Source organism: Ranitomeya variabilis, chromosome 4 (genome assembly GCF_051348905.1).
Source record: "Ranitomeya variabilis isolate aRanVar5 chromosome 4, aRanVar5.hap1, whole genome shotgun sequence".
Taxonomy (NCBI): Eukaryota; Metazoa; Chordata; class Amphibia; order Anura; family Dendrobatidae; genus Ranitomeya; species Ranitomeya variabilis.
The window spans coordinates 218964767-218983316 of NC_135235.1; the positions used below are offsets into that span (position 1 = coordinate 218964767).

At 48.5% G+C, this 18550-nt stretch overlaps 1 protein-coding gene across 1 annotated transcript in view; it reads right to left on the bottom strand.

Annotated features, from left to right (window-relative positions):
• Window positions 1–2542: 2542 nt before the first annotated feature.
• The window catches only part of LOC143768660 (phospholipase A2 inhibitor NAI-like), a 45652-nt gene continuing 29644 nt past the window's right edge, over window positions 2543–18550 (bottom strand). Inside the window, exon 5 of the mRNA XM_077257302.1 lies at window positions 2543–2778. Coding sequence (XP_077113417.1) covers window positions 2624–2778 — 155 coding nt within the window. The 3' untranslated portion in view covers window positions 2543–2623. The remainder of the gene's footprint in view (window positions 2779–18550) is intronic.

Here is an 18550-nt window from a genome sequence, read left to right on the forward strand (position 1 = left end):
AAAACGCCAAAATTAGTTTTTTTGGTTACTGAAATAACACAAAAATTGTGTTAATAAGCGATCAAAAGTCACAATTGTATCAAGAAAATTTTTGCCTCGCTCTGTAAATAACCTATCACACAGCTCCATCGATTGAAAACGTTACAGGTATTGGAAAATGGTGGAAAATGGCGATACCACCCTCAACAATTTTTTTGGTGCAAAATTCAGATTTTTTTTCGCCACTAAAATAATAAAAAAATATATACATACTTGGTATCGTCAGAATCAGACTGATTAGCATAATTATATTTTGATGTCATTTTTACCACAAAATGTACACCGTAACAACAGTTCCCCAAAGAACCATGTCAGAGTTGCGTTTTTTTTTTTTTTTTCACAATTTCTATCTTGGAATTTTTTTCCCGGTATCCAGTACACTATGTGGAAAAAGTAATGGTCTTATTCAAAAGCACATCTCATCCTGCCAAAAAAAAAAAAAAGCCCTCATATGTCTATGTGAACAGAAAAATAAAAGGAGGAGAAAAAAACAGAAAAGCAAAAACAGAAATTGTCCATGTTGTGATGGAGTTAAAAGCAGTGCTTTATGGAGGCTTGGACTGGTACTGTTTGAAGGCGCTCATGTGCACCATAAGGGGCTCATCGCTGTATACTATGCAGGGGCCATGACGTTTACTTGCAGTACCAATCATGGCCACTACAGAATGTATGGCACTGTACTGCTTTATCTCCTGATTGGTGGATCTGATCCTAATGATCTGTTCTAATAGGTAAAAAGTATTAAAGTCCAAGAAACCCTTTTAAGTACCGTAACTCCAACTAAGCAAACAAACAAAATTACTCAACTTTTTCTATAGAATTGAACTCAAAAAATAAAAAAAAGTACAATTTCTTCTATTAAACTTGTGGTCAGAGCTAAAAGGGGTTGTCTCGTATTCTTAAAGGGACACTGTCACCTGAATTTGGAGGGAACAATCTTTAGCCATAGGGGCGGGGTTTTCGGGTGTTTGATGCACCCTTTCCTTACCCGCCGGCTGCATGCTGGCTGCAATATTGGATTGAAGTTCATTCTCTGTCCTCCGTAGTACATGCCTGCACAAGGAAATCTTGCCTTGCGCAGGCGTGTACTATGGAGGACAGAGAATGAACTTCAATCCAATATTGCAGCCAGCATGCAGCCGGCGGGTAAGGAAAGGGTGCATCAAACACCCGAAAACCCCGCCCCTATGGCTAAAGATTGTTCCCTCCAAATTCAGGTGACAGTGTCCCTTTAAATGGGTATAACTGCAAAGTGCTTGCACAAATGAGCAACTTTTCAATTTACTTCTTATTCAATTTCCTCTCTGTTCTCAAGAATGGAGGAACTTTTGATTTGATAGTGAATTGCTCATTGCCCAAGTTGCTGGCTACCTCTATGGTCCATTTGTGGTGGTCGCTCTCCTAGGCAAGGAGCGCAGCTCTTACAGGTTTTTGCTAGAGAGCTTGTAAGCGCTGCTGTGAAGCTTGGCCAGATCTCTGGATCACGTGAGCTTTAGTGCCCCTTTGCTGTCTCTGCTTGCAACATCAGAATTTTCATAGTATGAGCCAGCAGCGCGACCATGCTACTGACCCGAGCAATCAATCATCAAAAGCTCTGCCCACAGGCAAGAGGGAATCTAGGAGACAAGGGAGCAGTGCCCCACCAAACAGACAACCTCTGTAAGCCTCAGATTGCCCTTTAGGGCTTGTTTCCATTTGCGAGAAACACGTCCGTGTCTCGCATGTGGAAACCAAGCTCTGGTGCCGGCACTTGGGAGCGGAGCGTGCGGCCGCATTGGAACACATGGAGCCGCACGCTCCGCTCTGGAGTGCCGGCTCCACAGCTTGGTTTCCACATGCGAGATACGGACGTGTGCCTAGCATGTGGAAATGAGCCCTTAAAACTATTTCCTGCTACTCAGAGAACTTCATCTCCCTCAGTCTTCTGAATAAATCTACTCCTATTAGCCAAATGGGTGTGACCATCAAGAATACGCCCACAAGAAAGTTGAGGACCATGCCCATTTAGCTAACAAATCTTGACTGACAGAAGTTAAACAAGGTCAGATCTCAGGAACGGAGAGACACAGGAACAAAAGAAAAACAATGCCAGATTCAGGAGTACATCGAAATTTGGAAAGTGCCAATTTTTTAAATAATAAAGGTTTCTATTCAGTGACTGATTATTCAATAAAATGTCTAATAATTAGGCTTTTCAGAAGAATACACAACCCCATTGAATTGCTATTGTCCTGAGACATCTCTATTTTCCTCCAAAAATACTGACTGGTGAGTAAGAGACAGTGAGGGGGGAGATGCAGCTGCAGTATTTGTGTCTGTGAGACTGCAAGTGTGAAGGGGAGGGGGAAACAGAAGCAATGAGAGCTCTGATTGGCTGAGCATGGCACCAGGAAGACCACACCCACTCAGCAGGCATGGAGAGAGTGAGAATGTGCAGTGATGTCAGCACACAGAACTGAAAACCAGCTCTAGAAATTCTCTTCATTCATCACCACCCTCAACATTGTTATAGTTTACAGAATTGTCAGTTTTTATTAGTCTTTGACCTTTACAATTTTTTTAGTTTTTATTTAGAAACAAATGTTTAGCTGATGACAGGGAGGCTGTTGTCCTCTTCAGAGAGGTGGACTCCTTTAGTGCAGTTGATCATGATTTTACTCTCTGGATCTGGTGATGACGGGATGGTCAGACAGGCACTTGGAGTGGCACAACCTTGAAAGGAAAGGTCTTTCCATGTTTCTGGAAAAAAAATAAAAAAATCAAACACTTGATTTTTGGCTCGTCAATTCTGTTATCTTGTGACTTACAGTAAATGAATTAGGTGGAGTTGTTAATACCAGACACAAGCCATGGACAAAAGTGGCGCTGTTTCAATGTTAATTGGATAACAGTCTTAGGCTACGTGCGCACGTTGCGGATTTGCTTTCAGAAAATTCTGCAAGGTTTCTGCATCTCTTAGCAGAAAGATGCAGTGGAAAGTCCGGACTTTATGCGTTTTTTCTGCATTTTTTACGCAGTTTTTCATGCAGTTTTGTAAATCCATTGAGCTAAATAAAGATATATTAAAAAAAATTGTGATGTCATTTCCTTGTTCAACCTCTTCAGCCAGTTACCCTCACACACACACACACAGAGACCCGCACATATTTTCCATCCACACAGACAAACGCACATATTCTCCATCCACTCACAAACGCACATATTCTCCATCCACACAGACAAACGCACATATTCTCCGCCCACACACAGAGACCCGCACATATTCTCCGCCCACTCACAGACAAACGCACATATTCTCCATCCACTCACAAATGCACATATTCTCCATCCACACAGACAAACGCACATATTCTCCGCCCACACACAGAGACCCGCACATATTCTCCGCCCACTCACAGAGACACACGCCCACACATATTCTCTGCCCAGACACAGACACACACATATTCTCCACCCACACACAGACACACGCACGCACATTATCCACCCACAGACACATGCACATATTCTCCACACAGACACACGCACATATTCTCCACCCACACAAACTAACATTCTCCGCCCAGACACGCACATATTCTCCGCCCACACACGCACATATTCTCCGCACACACACACATTCTCCACCCATACAGACACACACACACATTCTCCACACAGACAAATGCAAATATTCTCCGCCCACACACAGACACGTACATATTCTCCACCCACACACAGAGACACATGCACATATTCTCTGCCCACTCAGACGCACGCACATATTCTCCACACACACATTCTCCACCCACACACAGACAGGCACATTCTCCACCCATACAGACACACGCACATTCTCCACACAGATAAATGCAAATATTCTCCGCCCACACGCACATATCCTCCGCCCACACACAGACACACGCACATATTCTCCGCCCACACACAGACGCAAGCACATATCCTATATATACACTACCTACATATCCTACATATATAAGCAGCTTGGAATGGTAAACATATCATTCCTTCTCTGAGCTGAAATATCCTGCATGTCTATTGCTCCATTCCCTGACAGCAAGCAGCTTGGAATGGTAAACATATCATTCATTCTCTGAACTGAAATATCCTGCATGTCTATTGCTCCATTCCCTGACAGCAAGCAGCTTGGAATGGTATCTGAGTCATTCTATCTTCGGCATTGAATCCTGCATATATCTATATATGTTAGTCATGTTATTATGCATTTGTTTGTGTTTATAGATATTTAACTCACCTCTGCTTATCCTCATGCAGAGAGATCACATAACTGTTTCAAAGGGGTTTATGATCCAAGTAGACCTGGACATTTGTTTATCTGATCACTACATTTATTGTGTCCTGCGGTCTCAACTGAGTTAGATTGATTTGTAACGAGAGGGGGAGAAACACCCCAAAAAAAAAAAAGTAGTGAGATCTAAGAGCTAGCCTTCTATAAATGTAGACATAGCTTGGGGAAGCATTCATGCAGGGGTGCATTTGTGCACTGTTATTCGTGTACATTTATTCAAAGTAGTTTTTTCTAAGTACTCGGCAGTTATAACATGGCAGTTAGACAGGTAAGACAATCTAAATCTATTCCCTATTCATTTGAAACAGAACAAATACTCACCATATGTATTTGTATAATCTATATCCTGGCTGCTGCATTCACTCACATTCACCGCCCTTGCATAAACTCTTTACACTCCATCCATATCAGCCCCTCTGTCCTTGCCTCTCCTATGTATAGCACTCATGCTCTGTTCACATTGCTTAACAACGCAGATCCATTCAGTCCCACCATCCAACACAAGAGACGCTCTCACAAATCACTTAACTATCTGCTCACTCTTTCTATCCTCCTTCTCCTAGTCGCTGGAGACATCTCTAAAAAACCCCGGCCCCCCATGTTATAGCCAGTCAAACCTCCCAACTGCTACACCCAGAAACCCCTCTAACCTTATTAATATTCTCTGCATGCCTTCTGTCTCTTTCAATTGTGCCCTTTGGAATTCTCACTCTGTGTGTAATAAACTCTCCTTCATTCATGACTTTTTCCTTTCTAACTCTCTTAATCTCCTGGCTCTTACTGAAACCTGGATCCAGCAGTCAGACACCACCGCTGCTGCTGCTCTTTCATATGGTGGACTACACTTTTCTCATACCCCAAGATCAGACAACAGAGCAGGTGGAGGTGTTGGTCTGCTCCTTTCACCCAAATGTACCTTCCAAGTTATCCCCCAAGTACCCTCACTTCTATTCCCGTCCTTTGAGGTCCATGCTGTCAGACTCTACGTCCCCTTCTCCATGCGAGCGGCGGTGGTGTATCGTCCTCCCGGCCCCTCTCATCAGTTCCTGGATCACTTTGCCACCTGGCTTCCACACTTTCTCTCCTGTGACACCCCCACCCTTATCATGAGTGATTTCAACATCCCCATTGCTTCTCCCCTCTCCCCATCTGCTTCTCACCTTTTATCTCTAACCTCCTCTTTTGGCCTCTCTCATCACCTCACTGTCAAATAACCCTAAACGTCTCTTTGACACTTTCCAGTCCCTACTCAACCCAAGAGAGCAGGCCCCAACCACAGATCTCCGCGCTGATGATCTGGCCAATTACTTCAAAGAAAAAATTGACCACATTCGACAGGAAATCATCTCCCAATCTCATCATACCATGCACTGTCCTCCCTCCCCCACTGCATCTAGTTCACTCTCTGACTTTGAACCAGTTACAGAAGAAGAAGTAAGCAGGCTCCTTGCATCTTCTTGCCCGACCACTTGCACCAGTGACCCCATTCCGTCACATCTCCTCCAGTCCCTTTCCCCGGCTGTCACCTCTCACCTAACAAAAATATTCAACCTTTCCCTCACTTCTGGTATTTTTCCCTCCTCATTTAAGCATGCCATCATACATCCATTACTTAAAAAACCCTCCCTCGTCCAAAATTGTGCCGCTAATTATAGACCTGTTTCTAATCTTCCCTTCATCTCTAAACTCCTCGAACGCCTGGTCCACTCCCATCTTACCCGCTATCTTTCAGATAACTCTCTTCTCGACCCTCTTCAATCTGGCATCCTGTTATGATCCCTAGTGGCTAAGGATCACAAATAGACCAGCAAGTGATAAAACTAAGGACGAGCTCTAGGGAGATGGTAACTGGACTGATCGCAAATCTGAACCTATCCAACACAACCAGAGGTAGCCGGTGAACGTGCCTAAAAAATTCCTAGACGTCTCGAGCCAGCCTGAGGAACTAGCTACCCCTAAAGAGAAAGAAAGACCTTGCTTGTGCAGCGCCCCAGAGTCCTGGTCGTTGCAGTACTGTGGCTCCGCCACTATGGGGAGCCATGGTGCGTCCGATGGCACTGAAGGAGTTCATCTGATCAGGTATCACAGACACCAATACATTTCACAGCCGGGCCTCCGGGGGGAGCTAAGGGTTCTATTCATTAGGCCACTCCCCACCATAGTGGGTAAACTGGGGGTCAGGCAGGAAGTTAGATCAGAAAGCTGACTGGATTGGACGAAGCAACACCTAGTGGCAGAGGGTGTTGTGGAGGAAGAGACAGTAGGGTCTCTGTCAGGGGTGGGATCCTGACAGAGGCTTGGCATTGAAAAGAACGTAACGGGTCCGCGCCAGCTCCGGGAAGCGGCGGGACCCAAGAAAGGACTAGAAGCGAGATAGATTGTGCTGAGTGAGAAACGAGATCAAGCAATAGGAGAATTCCAGTAGGGGTCGTGCTGTAAGACCGGAGCAACACCCTACTGAGGCGCACTACCGGTGGCCGGAACGCCGAGGGAGTATTATAACATTCAGCTTCAAGCAATACTCTAAACAGCGGCAGGACAGTCAGTTTAAGGCGGGCTGTCTAACACATATCACCTATGAAGTCTGGGGAGGCAATTGCGGGAGAGGGGCGTCTCTAGGGTCCCGGAAGAACTCCAGGCCTATCCGACAAACGGGTGCCGTTCTAACTGTAACATCAGGAAGGGACGGAAGATTAGAAGAACATCATTTAATCGAGTTGTGAGGGAACTTAAGAAACAGACACAACGGTTGTGGGGTACTTTCCGTAAGCACAGCAGGGAAGGACTACAACACATAGCGCTAAGAAGGAAGGCACCGATTTCCACCTGTGAAGTGAACTCTGGAGGTGCCATTGGACCGGCCGGACTTGCGCAGCCTGGTGAACCGTATTCTGGACTGAGGACTCAGATCTCCAGTAAAGAGGTAAAGAGACTGCAACCTGGTGTCCTCGTTATTTACCGCGACCTGCACCCCACAACTGCACCGTTACAACACCACTTATTGCACTGGACGTCCCCCACTGACAGACAGGGCCACGGACCGGGTCTAGCCACCGTGACAACCCCAGAGCAGAGACCCAGAGGCCCGGCTCCGGGTACCCCTCGGCCCTGCGGCGGTGTGGGGGGCGCTCCACTTGCCTCCAGAGAAATAATCCCCAAAGACAGTGGCGTAACTACAAAGTTATGGGCCCCGGTGCGAACTTCCAAATGGGGCCCCCCCCCCCCCCGCCATAAAATTCAATGTAACCCCCGTAGAATACAATGCAGCCCCCCTCATAGTATAATGCAGCCCCTCCATACAGGGGCAGTGAGAAAGACACGAGCAAATGGTGGGGAGAGGGCACAAGGGGGCAAGGAAGACAGGCACAAGGGGACACATGGGGGCTAGGAGGCAGGGGAGAAGGATACAAGGGGACTAGTGGGCAAGGGAGACTGACACAAGGGGAAAATGGAGACTGACACAAGGGGCACACGGGGACAAGTGGGCAAGGGAGACTGACACAAAGGGCACACGGGGACTAGTGGACAAGGGAGACTGGCACACGGGGACACAGGGACTAGTGGGCAAGGGAGACTGACACGGGGAATAGTGGGCAAGGGAGACTGATACAAGGGGACTAGTGGGCAATGGAGACTGATACAAGGAGACACACGGGGATAAGGGACAAGCACAAGGGGAAAAGGGAGACAGGCACAAGGGGACACACAGGGACTAGTGGGCAAGAGACTGACACAAGGGGACAAGGGATACAAGCACAAGGGGACACACAGGGACAAGTGGGAAAGGGAGACTGACACACAGGGACTAGTGGGCAAAGGAGACTGACACAAGCACAAGGGGACAAAGGAGACTGACACAAGCACAAGGGGACATAGGAGACAGGCACATGGGGACACACAGTGACTAATGGGCAAGGGAGACTGGCACATGGGGACACAAGCATAAGGGAGACAGGCTGAAGGGGACACACGGCCCCCTGACCTGCCAGAGCCGCTTGCAGCTGCGACCGTGGTAGTTACGCCGCTGCCTCACACACACACATACTACAGATATCACACACACACTACAGATATCACACACACACACACATCATACTACAGATATCACACACACATCAGTTATCACACACACTACAGATATCACACACACTACAGATATCACACACACTACAGATATCACACACACTACAGATATCACACACACACAGATATCACACACATACTACAGATATCTCACACACACACACACACACTACAGATATCACACACATCATATTACAGATATCACACACACACTACAAATATCACACACACACTACAGATATCACACACACACACACAGACATACTACAGATATCACACACACATCATACTACAGATATCACACACACACATACTACAGTTATCACACACACACTACAGATATCACACACACACATACTACAGATATCACACACACACACACCAGAGATACCAGCTCATATACACAACTCACAATCTCCTCTCTGGTACAGGGGTGGCTGATGTAAACCGGCTGCAGCTCCTCAGCTTCTCCTGACTAAAGCGGCTCTGTCCCGCACCTCCCCCCTGCTCTCGCCTTCTGTCCCGGGGTTATTTTGGCTTTCTCTTAAATACGATCTCATTCAGACGTACATGAGATGTATGAGGGGGGAAAAATACAGACTGAGAAGCTGTCTCATCGTGATGACTGGAGCTGCTTCCTGTCTCTCACGTGCCCCGGCTGCCCCCTTCCCCTAGATACGCCTCGGACTGTTGCCGTGCAGGAGGAATCTCCTGCACTGCAACATGGTGTTGGGTGCCAGCACAGCCCGCACAGTGGTCGTGCCAGCACAGCCCGCACAGTGGTCTATCCAGCACAGCCCGCACAGTGGTCTATCCAGCACAGCCCGCCCAGTGGTCTATCCAGCACAGCCCGCCCAGTGGTCTATCCAGCACAGCCCGCCCAGTGGTCTATCCAGCACAGCCCGCCCAGTGGTCTATCCAGCACAGCCCGCCCAGTGGTCTATCCAGCACAGCCCGCCCAGTGGTCTATCCAGCACAGCCCGCACAGTGGTCTATCCAGCACAGCCCGCACAGTGGTCTATCCAGCACAGCCCGCACAGTGGTCTATCCAGCACAGCCCGCCCAGTGGTCTATCCAGCACAGCCCGCCCAGTGGTCTATCCAGCACAGCCCGCACAGTGGTCTATTCAGCACAGCCCGCACAGTGGTCTATCCAGCACAGCCCGCACAGTGGTCTATCCAGCACAGCCCGCACAGTGGTCTATCCAGCACAGCCCGCACAGTGGTCTATCCAGCACAGCCCGCACAGTGGTCTATCCAGCACAGCCCGCACAGTGGTCTATCCAGCACAGCCCGCACAGTGGTCTATCCAGCACAGCCCGCACAGTGGTCTATCCAGCACAGCCCGCACAGTGGTCTATCCAGCACAGCCCGCACAGTGGTCTATCCAGCACAGCCCGCACAGTGGTCTATCCAGCACAGCCCGCACAGTGGTCTATCCAGCACAGCCCGCACAGTGGTCTATCCAGCACAGCCCGCACAGTGGTCTATCCAGCACAGCCCGCACAGTGGTCTATCCAGCACAGCCCGCACAGTGGTCTATCCAGCACAGCCCGCACAGTGGTCTATCCAGCACAGCCCGCACAGTGGTCTATCCAGCACAGCCCGCACAGTGGTCTATCCAGCACAGCCCGCATCTCTCGCCCCCCCCCCCCCCCACACACACACTCTCCTTACCTTTCCTCTTGCCAGCGTTGCTTCCTGCTCCGGTCTCAGGCTCGGCTGCAGTCTGCCCGGGATCGCGCACCCGCAGTGTCAGAGGCAGAGCGCGGAATGATGGGAGAGGGAGCATCTGTAGACGCTCTCTCCTCCGTCATTGCATTCAACTGTACCGGCGTCATAGACGCCGGTATAGTTGAATGCGACGGCAGGGGGGGTGAGTCGTCGGCGGCGGGGGGAGGCGGATCGAGCGGCCCATGACTGGCACCGGCTCTTCTGGCATTTGCCAGAAGTGCCCGATGGCCAGTCCGGCCCTGCTCTGACCTGCTGGCCCCGGGCCCCTGACCTGCTGGGCCCGGTTGCAATGGCGACCACTGCAACCGCGGTAGTTACGCCCCTGTCCATACTGTACAATGGCCACACATAGTGCTCCATACTGTACAATGGCCACACATAGTGCTCCATACTGTACAATGGCCACACATGATATTGCCTACAGTATAATGGCCACACATAGTTACTCCTACACATGCGGCTGAGCTCCGTACACATTGCACATGCGGCTCCCCTCCGTACACCTCTTACACACCCGGCTCCGCTCCGTACACCTTGCACACGGCTCCGCTCCGTATACCTCGTACACACACGGCTCCGCTCCGTACACCTCGTACACACACGGCTCCGCTCCGTACACCTCGTACACACCCGGCTCTGCTCCGTACACCTCATACACACCCGGCTCCGCTCCGTACACCTCGTACACACCCAGCTCCGCTCCGTACACCTCATACACGCGGCTCTGCTCCGTACACCTCGTACACACCCAGCTCCGCTCCGTACACCTCATACACGCGGCTCTGCTCCGTACACCTCGTACACACCCAGCTCCGCTCCGCACACCTTGTACACACCCAGCTCCGCTCCGTACACCTTGTACACACCCAGCTCCGCTCCGTACACCTTGTACACACCCAGCTCCGCTCCGTACACCTCGTACACACACGGCTCCGCTCCGTATACCTCATACACACACGGCTCCGCTCTGCACACCTCATACACACACGGCTCCGCTCCATACACCTCGTACACACACGGCTCCGCTCCGTACACCTCATACACACACGGCTCCGCTCCGTACACCTCATACACACACGGCTCCGCTCTGTACACCTCATACACACACGGCTCCGCTCCGTACACCTCATACACACCCAGCTCTGCCTTGTACACCTCATACACACCCGGCTCCGCTCCGTACACCTCATACACACCCAGCTCTGCCTTGTACACCTCATACACACCCGGCTCCGCTCCGTACACCTCATACACACCCGGCTCCGCTCCGTACACCTCATACACACCCAGCTCTGCCTTGTACACCTCATACACACACAGCTCCGCTCTGTACACCTCATACACACACGGCTCCGCTCTGTACACCTCATACACACACTGCTCTGCTACATCCACACAAACCCATCCTGACCTCACACAAAAGCTTACCCTCCTCCAGCAAGATGAGGACCAGCACTGCACTACTGTCCTGCACTACACGGAAGCCTTTGATCATGTGACTCCGACTCCTCCCCTCCTGTGACCTCATCACAGGTCCTGCGTGCACAGAGCAGCTGCAGCCATAGTTGTGGACGGTGTGCGGCTCTCTGGGGTGGAGGGGCTCTGCTGCAGGACAAGTGCAGTCCCACCCGTGATCGCGCGTGCACTGAGAGAGTGCACGCGCACTAGGGCCTGTAAAGAAGGTTTATTTAAAGGGCCGGCGGCCCATTTTGTAGCTCAGAGTCGGGGCCCCTAGGCACTGCGGGCCCCGTCGCAATTGCGACCCCTGCGACCTCGGTAGTTACGCCCCTGCCCAAAGATATAGAAGCCCCCAACAAATATTAACGGTGAAGTAAGAAGAAGGCACATACATAGGGATGAAATCAGATTCAGCAAAAGAGGCCCACTAGTACTAGAAAGCAGAAAATAGAGCAGGGGTCTATGCGATCAATAAAAAACCCTTACAAAATATCCATCCTGAGATTTCAAGAACCCCCACACCAACTAACGGTGTGTGGGGAGAAACTCAGCCCACTAGAGCAACCAGCAAGCGAGGGCATTACATTTTAGCAAGCTGGAACATAAAAACATGATAAACACTGCTGATCAAAAAATGAGCAAACAAAACTTAGCTTGTCCTGGATGGACTGGGAGCAAGGTAGTCAGAAGGAATCTGAGTAGCACTGATTACATCGACAGCCGGCAACAAGTGAAAGCAAAACAGAGCTATATAGGAACCTCCCAGAGGATAACGAATCCAGCTGATAGCCAGAGACCAGCAGGATAACAGACAAAGCCACCAGGGGGAGCCCAAAGCAAAAGTCACACCATACCACCAGTGACCACAAGAGGGAGCCTGAACACAGAGTTCACAACAGCTTCCGCTCGTTACACTCTACTGAAACTGCCCTCACTAAAGTCTCTAATGACCTACTAACAGCTAAATCTAATGGTCACTACTCCATGCTAATTCTCTTGGATCTCTCTGCAGCATTTGATACTGTGGATCATCAGCTCCTCCTCACTATGCTCCGCTCCATCGGCCTCAAGGACACCGTTCTCTCTTGGTTCTCCTCCTATCTCTCTGACCGCTCCTTCACTGTATGTTTTGCTGGTTCCTCCTCCTCTCACCTTCCCCTTACTGTTGGGGTTCCTCAAGGATCAGTCCTAGGCCCCCTCTTCTCTTTGTATACTGCCCCTATTGGACAAACAATCAGTAGATTTGGTTTCCAATACCATCTCTATGCTGACGACACCCAATTATACACCTTCTCCTGCTATCACGCCGACCTTTTTAGAAAACACCAGTGATTGTCTTACCGCTGTATCTAACATCATGTCCTTCCTCTATCTGAAACTGAACCTGTCAAAAACTGAACTCCTCGTGTTCTCTCCCTCTACTAACCTACCTTTGCCTGACAATGCCATCTCCGTGTGTGGTTCCACCATTACTCCAAAGCAACATGCCCACTGCCTTGGGGTCATCCTTGATTCCGAGCTTTCATTTACCCCCCACATCCGATCACTGGCTCGCTCCTCTTATCTGCATCTCAAAAACGTTTCTAGGATTCGCCCTTTTCTTACTTTCGACTCTGCAAAAACTCTTACTGTCTCACTTATTCATTCTCGTCTGGACTATTGTAACTCTCTACTAATCGGCCTCCCTCTTACCAAACTCTCCCCGCTCCAATCTGTCCTGAATGCTGCTGCCAGGATCATATTCCTCACCAACCGTTACACCGATGCCTCTACCTTGTGCCAGTCATTACACTGGCTACCCATCCACTCCAGAATCCAGTACAAAACTACTACCCTCATCCACAAAGCACTCCATGGCTCAGCACCACCCTACATCTCCTCTCTGGTCTCAGTCTACCACCCTACCCGTGCCCTCCGCTCCGCTAATGACCTCAGGTTAGCATCCTCAATAATCAGAACCTCCCACTCCCGTCTCCAAGACTTTACACGCGCTGCGACGATTCTTTGGAATGCACTACCCAGGTTAATACGATTAATCCCCAATCCCCACAGTTTTAAGCGTGCCCTAAAAACTCATTTGTTCAGACTGGCCTACCGCCTCAATGCATTAACCTAACCATCCCTGTGTGGCCCATTCGAAAAAAAAAACAACACCATTATCAGGTTCCTCTCATCATGTTCTCATACACTTTATGCAGTTAATAGCCCTCTGTGTCTGTACTGCTACATACTTAGGCTGATAACTGGTTCATGCAGCTTTACATGAACACCCGAGTCTTACACTATGGCTGGTCCGAATAACTAAAGCAATTGTTACCATCCACCTCTCGTGTCTCCCCTCTTCCTCATAGTTTGTAAGCTTGCGAGCAGGGCCCTCATTCCTCCTGGTATCTGTTTTGAACTGTGATTTCTGTTATGCTGTAATGTCTATTGTCTGTACAAATCCCCTCTATAATTTGTAAAGCACTGCGGAATATGTTGGCGCTAGGGTTGAGCGAAACGGGTCGTTCATTTTCAAAAGTCGCCGACTTTTGGCTAAGTCGGCGTCTCATGAAACCCGATCCGACCCCTGTGCTTGTCGGCCATGCGGTACGCGACTTTCGCGCCAAAGTCGCGTTTCAATGACGCGAAAAGCGCCATTTCTCAGCCAATGAAGGTGAACGCAGAGTGTGGGCAGCGTGATGACATAGATCCTGGTCCCCACCATCTTAGAGAAGGGCATTGCAGTGATTGGCTTGCTGTCTGCGGCGTCACAGGGGCTATAAAGGGGCGTTCCCGCCGACCGCCATCTTACTGCTGCTGATCTGAGCTTAGGGAGAGGTTGCTGCCGCTTCGTCAGAAGCAGGGATAGCGTTAGGCAGGGTCCACTAACCACCAAACCGCTTGTGCTGTAGCGATTTCCACTGTCCAACACCACCTTCGGTGTGCAGGGACAGTGGAAGCTATTTTTTTTTTTTTTCCCCTCAGCGCTGTAGCTCATTGGGCTGCCCTAGAAGGCTCCGTGATAGCTGTATTGCTGTGTGTACGCCACTGTGGAAACCAACTGCTTTTTTCAAAGCACATATCCTCTTGTTCCTTCCTTTCTGCACAGCTATCTTTTTTGTTTGTCCACACTTTTTATTTAATTTGTGCATCAGTCCACTCCTATTGCTGCCTGCCATACCTGGCTTACATTACTGCAGGGAGATAGTAATTGTAGGACAGTCCCTGTTTTTTTTTTTGTGGAAGATTAAGATTGGCATTTCTGCTACAGTGCCATCCCTGTGTGTGCCATCTCTCACTGAGTGGGCCATAGAAAGCCTATTTATTTTTTTCCTTGATTTGTGTTCTAAAATCTACCTCAACACAAAAACACTACATCAATCAGTGGGAGAAAAATATTGGCCTCAGTCAGGGCTTGTGTGCCACTCCTGTGTGTGCCATCTCTCATTCAGTGGGCCATACAAAGCCTATTTATTTTTTTGTTTTTTTTAATATTATTGGGTTTCTAAAGTCTCCGTGAAAAAAAAAAAAAAAAAAAAAAAACAGTGGGAGAGTAATATTGCCCTTTCAGCTTGTGTGCCAGTCTTGACTCCCGGGTGTGCCACCTCTCTCTCTCTAATTGTGGGCCATAGAAAGCCTATTTATTTTTTTGCTTTTTTTAATATTATTTGGTTTCTAAAGTCTCCCTGAAAAAAAAAAATACATAAAAAAAACAGTGGGAGAGTAATATTGCCCTTTCAGCTTGTGTGCCAGTCTTGACTCCTGGGTGTGCCACCTCTCTCTCTCTAATTGTGGGCCATAGAAAGCCTATTTATTTTTTTCCTAGATTTGTGTTCTAAAATCTACCTCAACACAAAAACACTACATCAATCAGTGGGAGAAAAATATTGGCCTCAGTCAGGGCTTGTGTGCCACTCCTGTGTGTGCTATCTCTCATTCAGTGGGCTATAGAAAGCCTATTTATTTTTTTGCTTTTTTTAATATTATTGGGTTTCTAAAGTCTCCCTGAAAAAAAAAATACATAAAAAAACAGTGGGAGAGTAATATTGCCCTTTCAGCTTGTGTGCCAGTCTTGACTCCTGGGTGTGCCACCTCTCTCTCTCTAATTGTGGGCCATAGAAAGCCTATTTATTTTTTTGTTTTTTTTAATATTATTGGGTTTCTAAAGTCTCCGTGAAAAAAAAAAAAAAAAACATAAAAAAACAGTGGGAGAGTAATATTGCCCTTTCAGCTTGTGTGCCAGTCTTGACTCCTGGGTGTGCCACCTCTCTCTCTCTAATTGTGGGCCATAGAAAGGCTATTTTTTTTTTTTTTTTTTTATTAGTATTTGGTTTCTAAATTGTCCCTGAAAAAAACATTTTATCTTATTTGGTTTCTAAAGTCTCCCTGAGAAAAAAAAATAAATAAAAATTAGGTGGGAGAATAATATTGACATTAGTGCTTGAGTGACAGTCCTGCGTGTGTGTCATCTCTGTGATTTTGTGCCACAGAAAACAGAGTGTGTAACATTGTGCCTGATTTTCCTTGTGGTCTCACCAACCTGTTAAGGGATATAGAAATCATACTGAAGTTATAGCTCACCGTGTAAGTTGTTTGACAGCAACAAATAAAGTTACTTTGGTTAATTTTTTAACCAAAAAAATTAATGATGGTAATGATGGTAGTGGTAGTGGAGCATCAGGTGGTCGTGGGGATCAGGGCCGGCTCCAGGTTTTTGAGGGCCCAGGGCGAAAGAGTCTCAGTGGGCCCCCCCCCCCCTTTTAACATATACCACGATTCATGATGCCCAGATACAGCGGAGAAATATAGGTATAGTACAATGCCAGATTTCACTTCTTACATGAGTGATAGCTATTGTAAATTCTGCAGTGTATATATACAGGAGGAGTGGTACTGTGCAGTATATATATACAGGAGGAGAGGTACTGTGCAGTGTATATATACAGGAGGAGAGGTACTGTGCAGTGTATATATACAGGGGAGAGGTACTGTGCAGTGTATATATACAGGAGGAGAGGTACTGTGCGGTGTATATATAGAGGGGAGTGGTACTGTGCAGTGTATATATACAGGAGTGGTACTGTGCGGTATATATATACAGGGGAGAGGTACTGTGCAGTGTATATATACAGGAGGAGCGGTACTGTGCAGTGTATATATACAGGAGGAGAGGTACTGTGCAGTGTATATATACAGGAGGAGAGGTACTGTGCGGTGTATATATACAGGAGGAGAGGTACTGTGCAGTGTATATATACAGGAGGAGAGGTACTGTGCAGTGTATATATACAGGAGGAGAGGTACTGTGCAGTGTATATATACAGGGGAGAGGTACTGTGCAGTGTATATATACAGGAGGAGAGGTACTGTGCGGTGTAAATATAGAGGGGAGTGGTACTGTGCAGTGTATATATACAGGAGTGGTACTGTGCAGTGTATATATACAGGAGTGGTACTGTGCAGTGTATATATACAGGGGGAGCGGTACTGTGCAGTGTATATATACAGGGGAGAGGTACTGTGCAGTGTATATATACAGGAGGAGCGGTACTGTGCAGTGTATATATACAGGAGTGGTACTGTGCAGTGTATATATACAGGACAGGAGGAGTGGTACTGTGCGGTGTATATATACAGGACAGGAGGAGTGGTACTGTGCAGTGTATATATACAGGAGGAGTGGTACTGTGCAGTGTATATATACAGGAGGAGTGGTACTGTGCAGTGTATATATACAGGGGAGTGGTACTGTGCAGTGTATATATACAGGAGGAGTGGTACTGTGCAGTGTATATATACAGGGGAGTGGTACTGTGCAGTGTATATACTTCAACAGCCGCCCAGCCCAGGCCCCCAGCATCTGTCCTGTATATATATTATATACACTATATCTATACAGGCTGTGCTGGGGGCCTGGGCTGGGCGGCTGCTGTAGTATATATATATCAGCTGCAGCCGCCCAGCCCATGGCCACCCCAGGTCACCCAGTCCCAGACTGTCAGAACATACAGCGATATAGCATTGCACTCACTCAGGTGCTGGTAGGAGCTCCGTCTCCTTGATAAGTTCAGCAGTAGTGATGTGTCGTTCCTGTACGAGCCGACACAAAGAGCCGGCTCCCTGCTGTGAACGATGGGAGCGGGCTCTGCAGCATGAGTGCAGTGCACACAGTCAGGAGATTCAGAGCAGGAGAACTCTCCGCCCACAATGTCACGCTGGCTGTGTCCTTAATTAACCCCTATGTGTGCCTGGCCCTGCACTGACAGTGAGAAGATGCTTGTGCCAGCGCAAATTGAAAGGGTAGAAAGGGTTAAAGCAGCCAGATGGCTCTATGACTGTGTGAGTGGGCCCCCCTGTCTCGTCAGGGCCCCGGCACTTGCCCGGCTAGGCCGGGTGTTGACGCCGGCCCTGGTGGGGATAAAAATATTCCACCTAAGTCTGGAGCTGTGGAGCCAGTTTCGTCGTCTGGCTACACAAGGCCTCGAACGCTCTCTTTTCTGGGAGTAGGAAAAACGCTTTTAAAGCCGGAGCAGCAACAGCAAGTTTTGGCTTACATTGCAGACTCAGCCTCTAGCTCTTTTGCCTCCTCTTCTGAAACTGGTAAATGTAAAAGCAGCGCGTCGCTTGTGGATGTTCACGGTCAGGGACAAGTCGCTTCCTTGTCCTCCTCAGCAAAAACTACAACAAGAGAGAAGGATGCAGCAGGCGACACAACGGGTCACTCCATGGAGCTCTTTACACATACCGTCCCTGGCTTAGAAAGTGAAACACTTAACAGGTCATGCCCATTACAAGTAGATTCTGACATGGAGTGCACTGATGCACAGCCACAGCCAGAGTACTATGCTGCTCCTTTGACTCAGACCACCACATTGCCCTCTCAGGGTACAGATCCACAATCAGACCCTGATGAGACTATGTTGCCCCGCCACGAACGCTATACCAC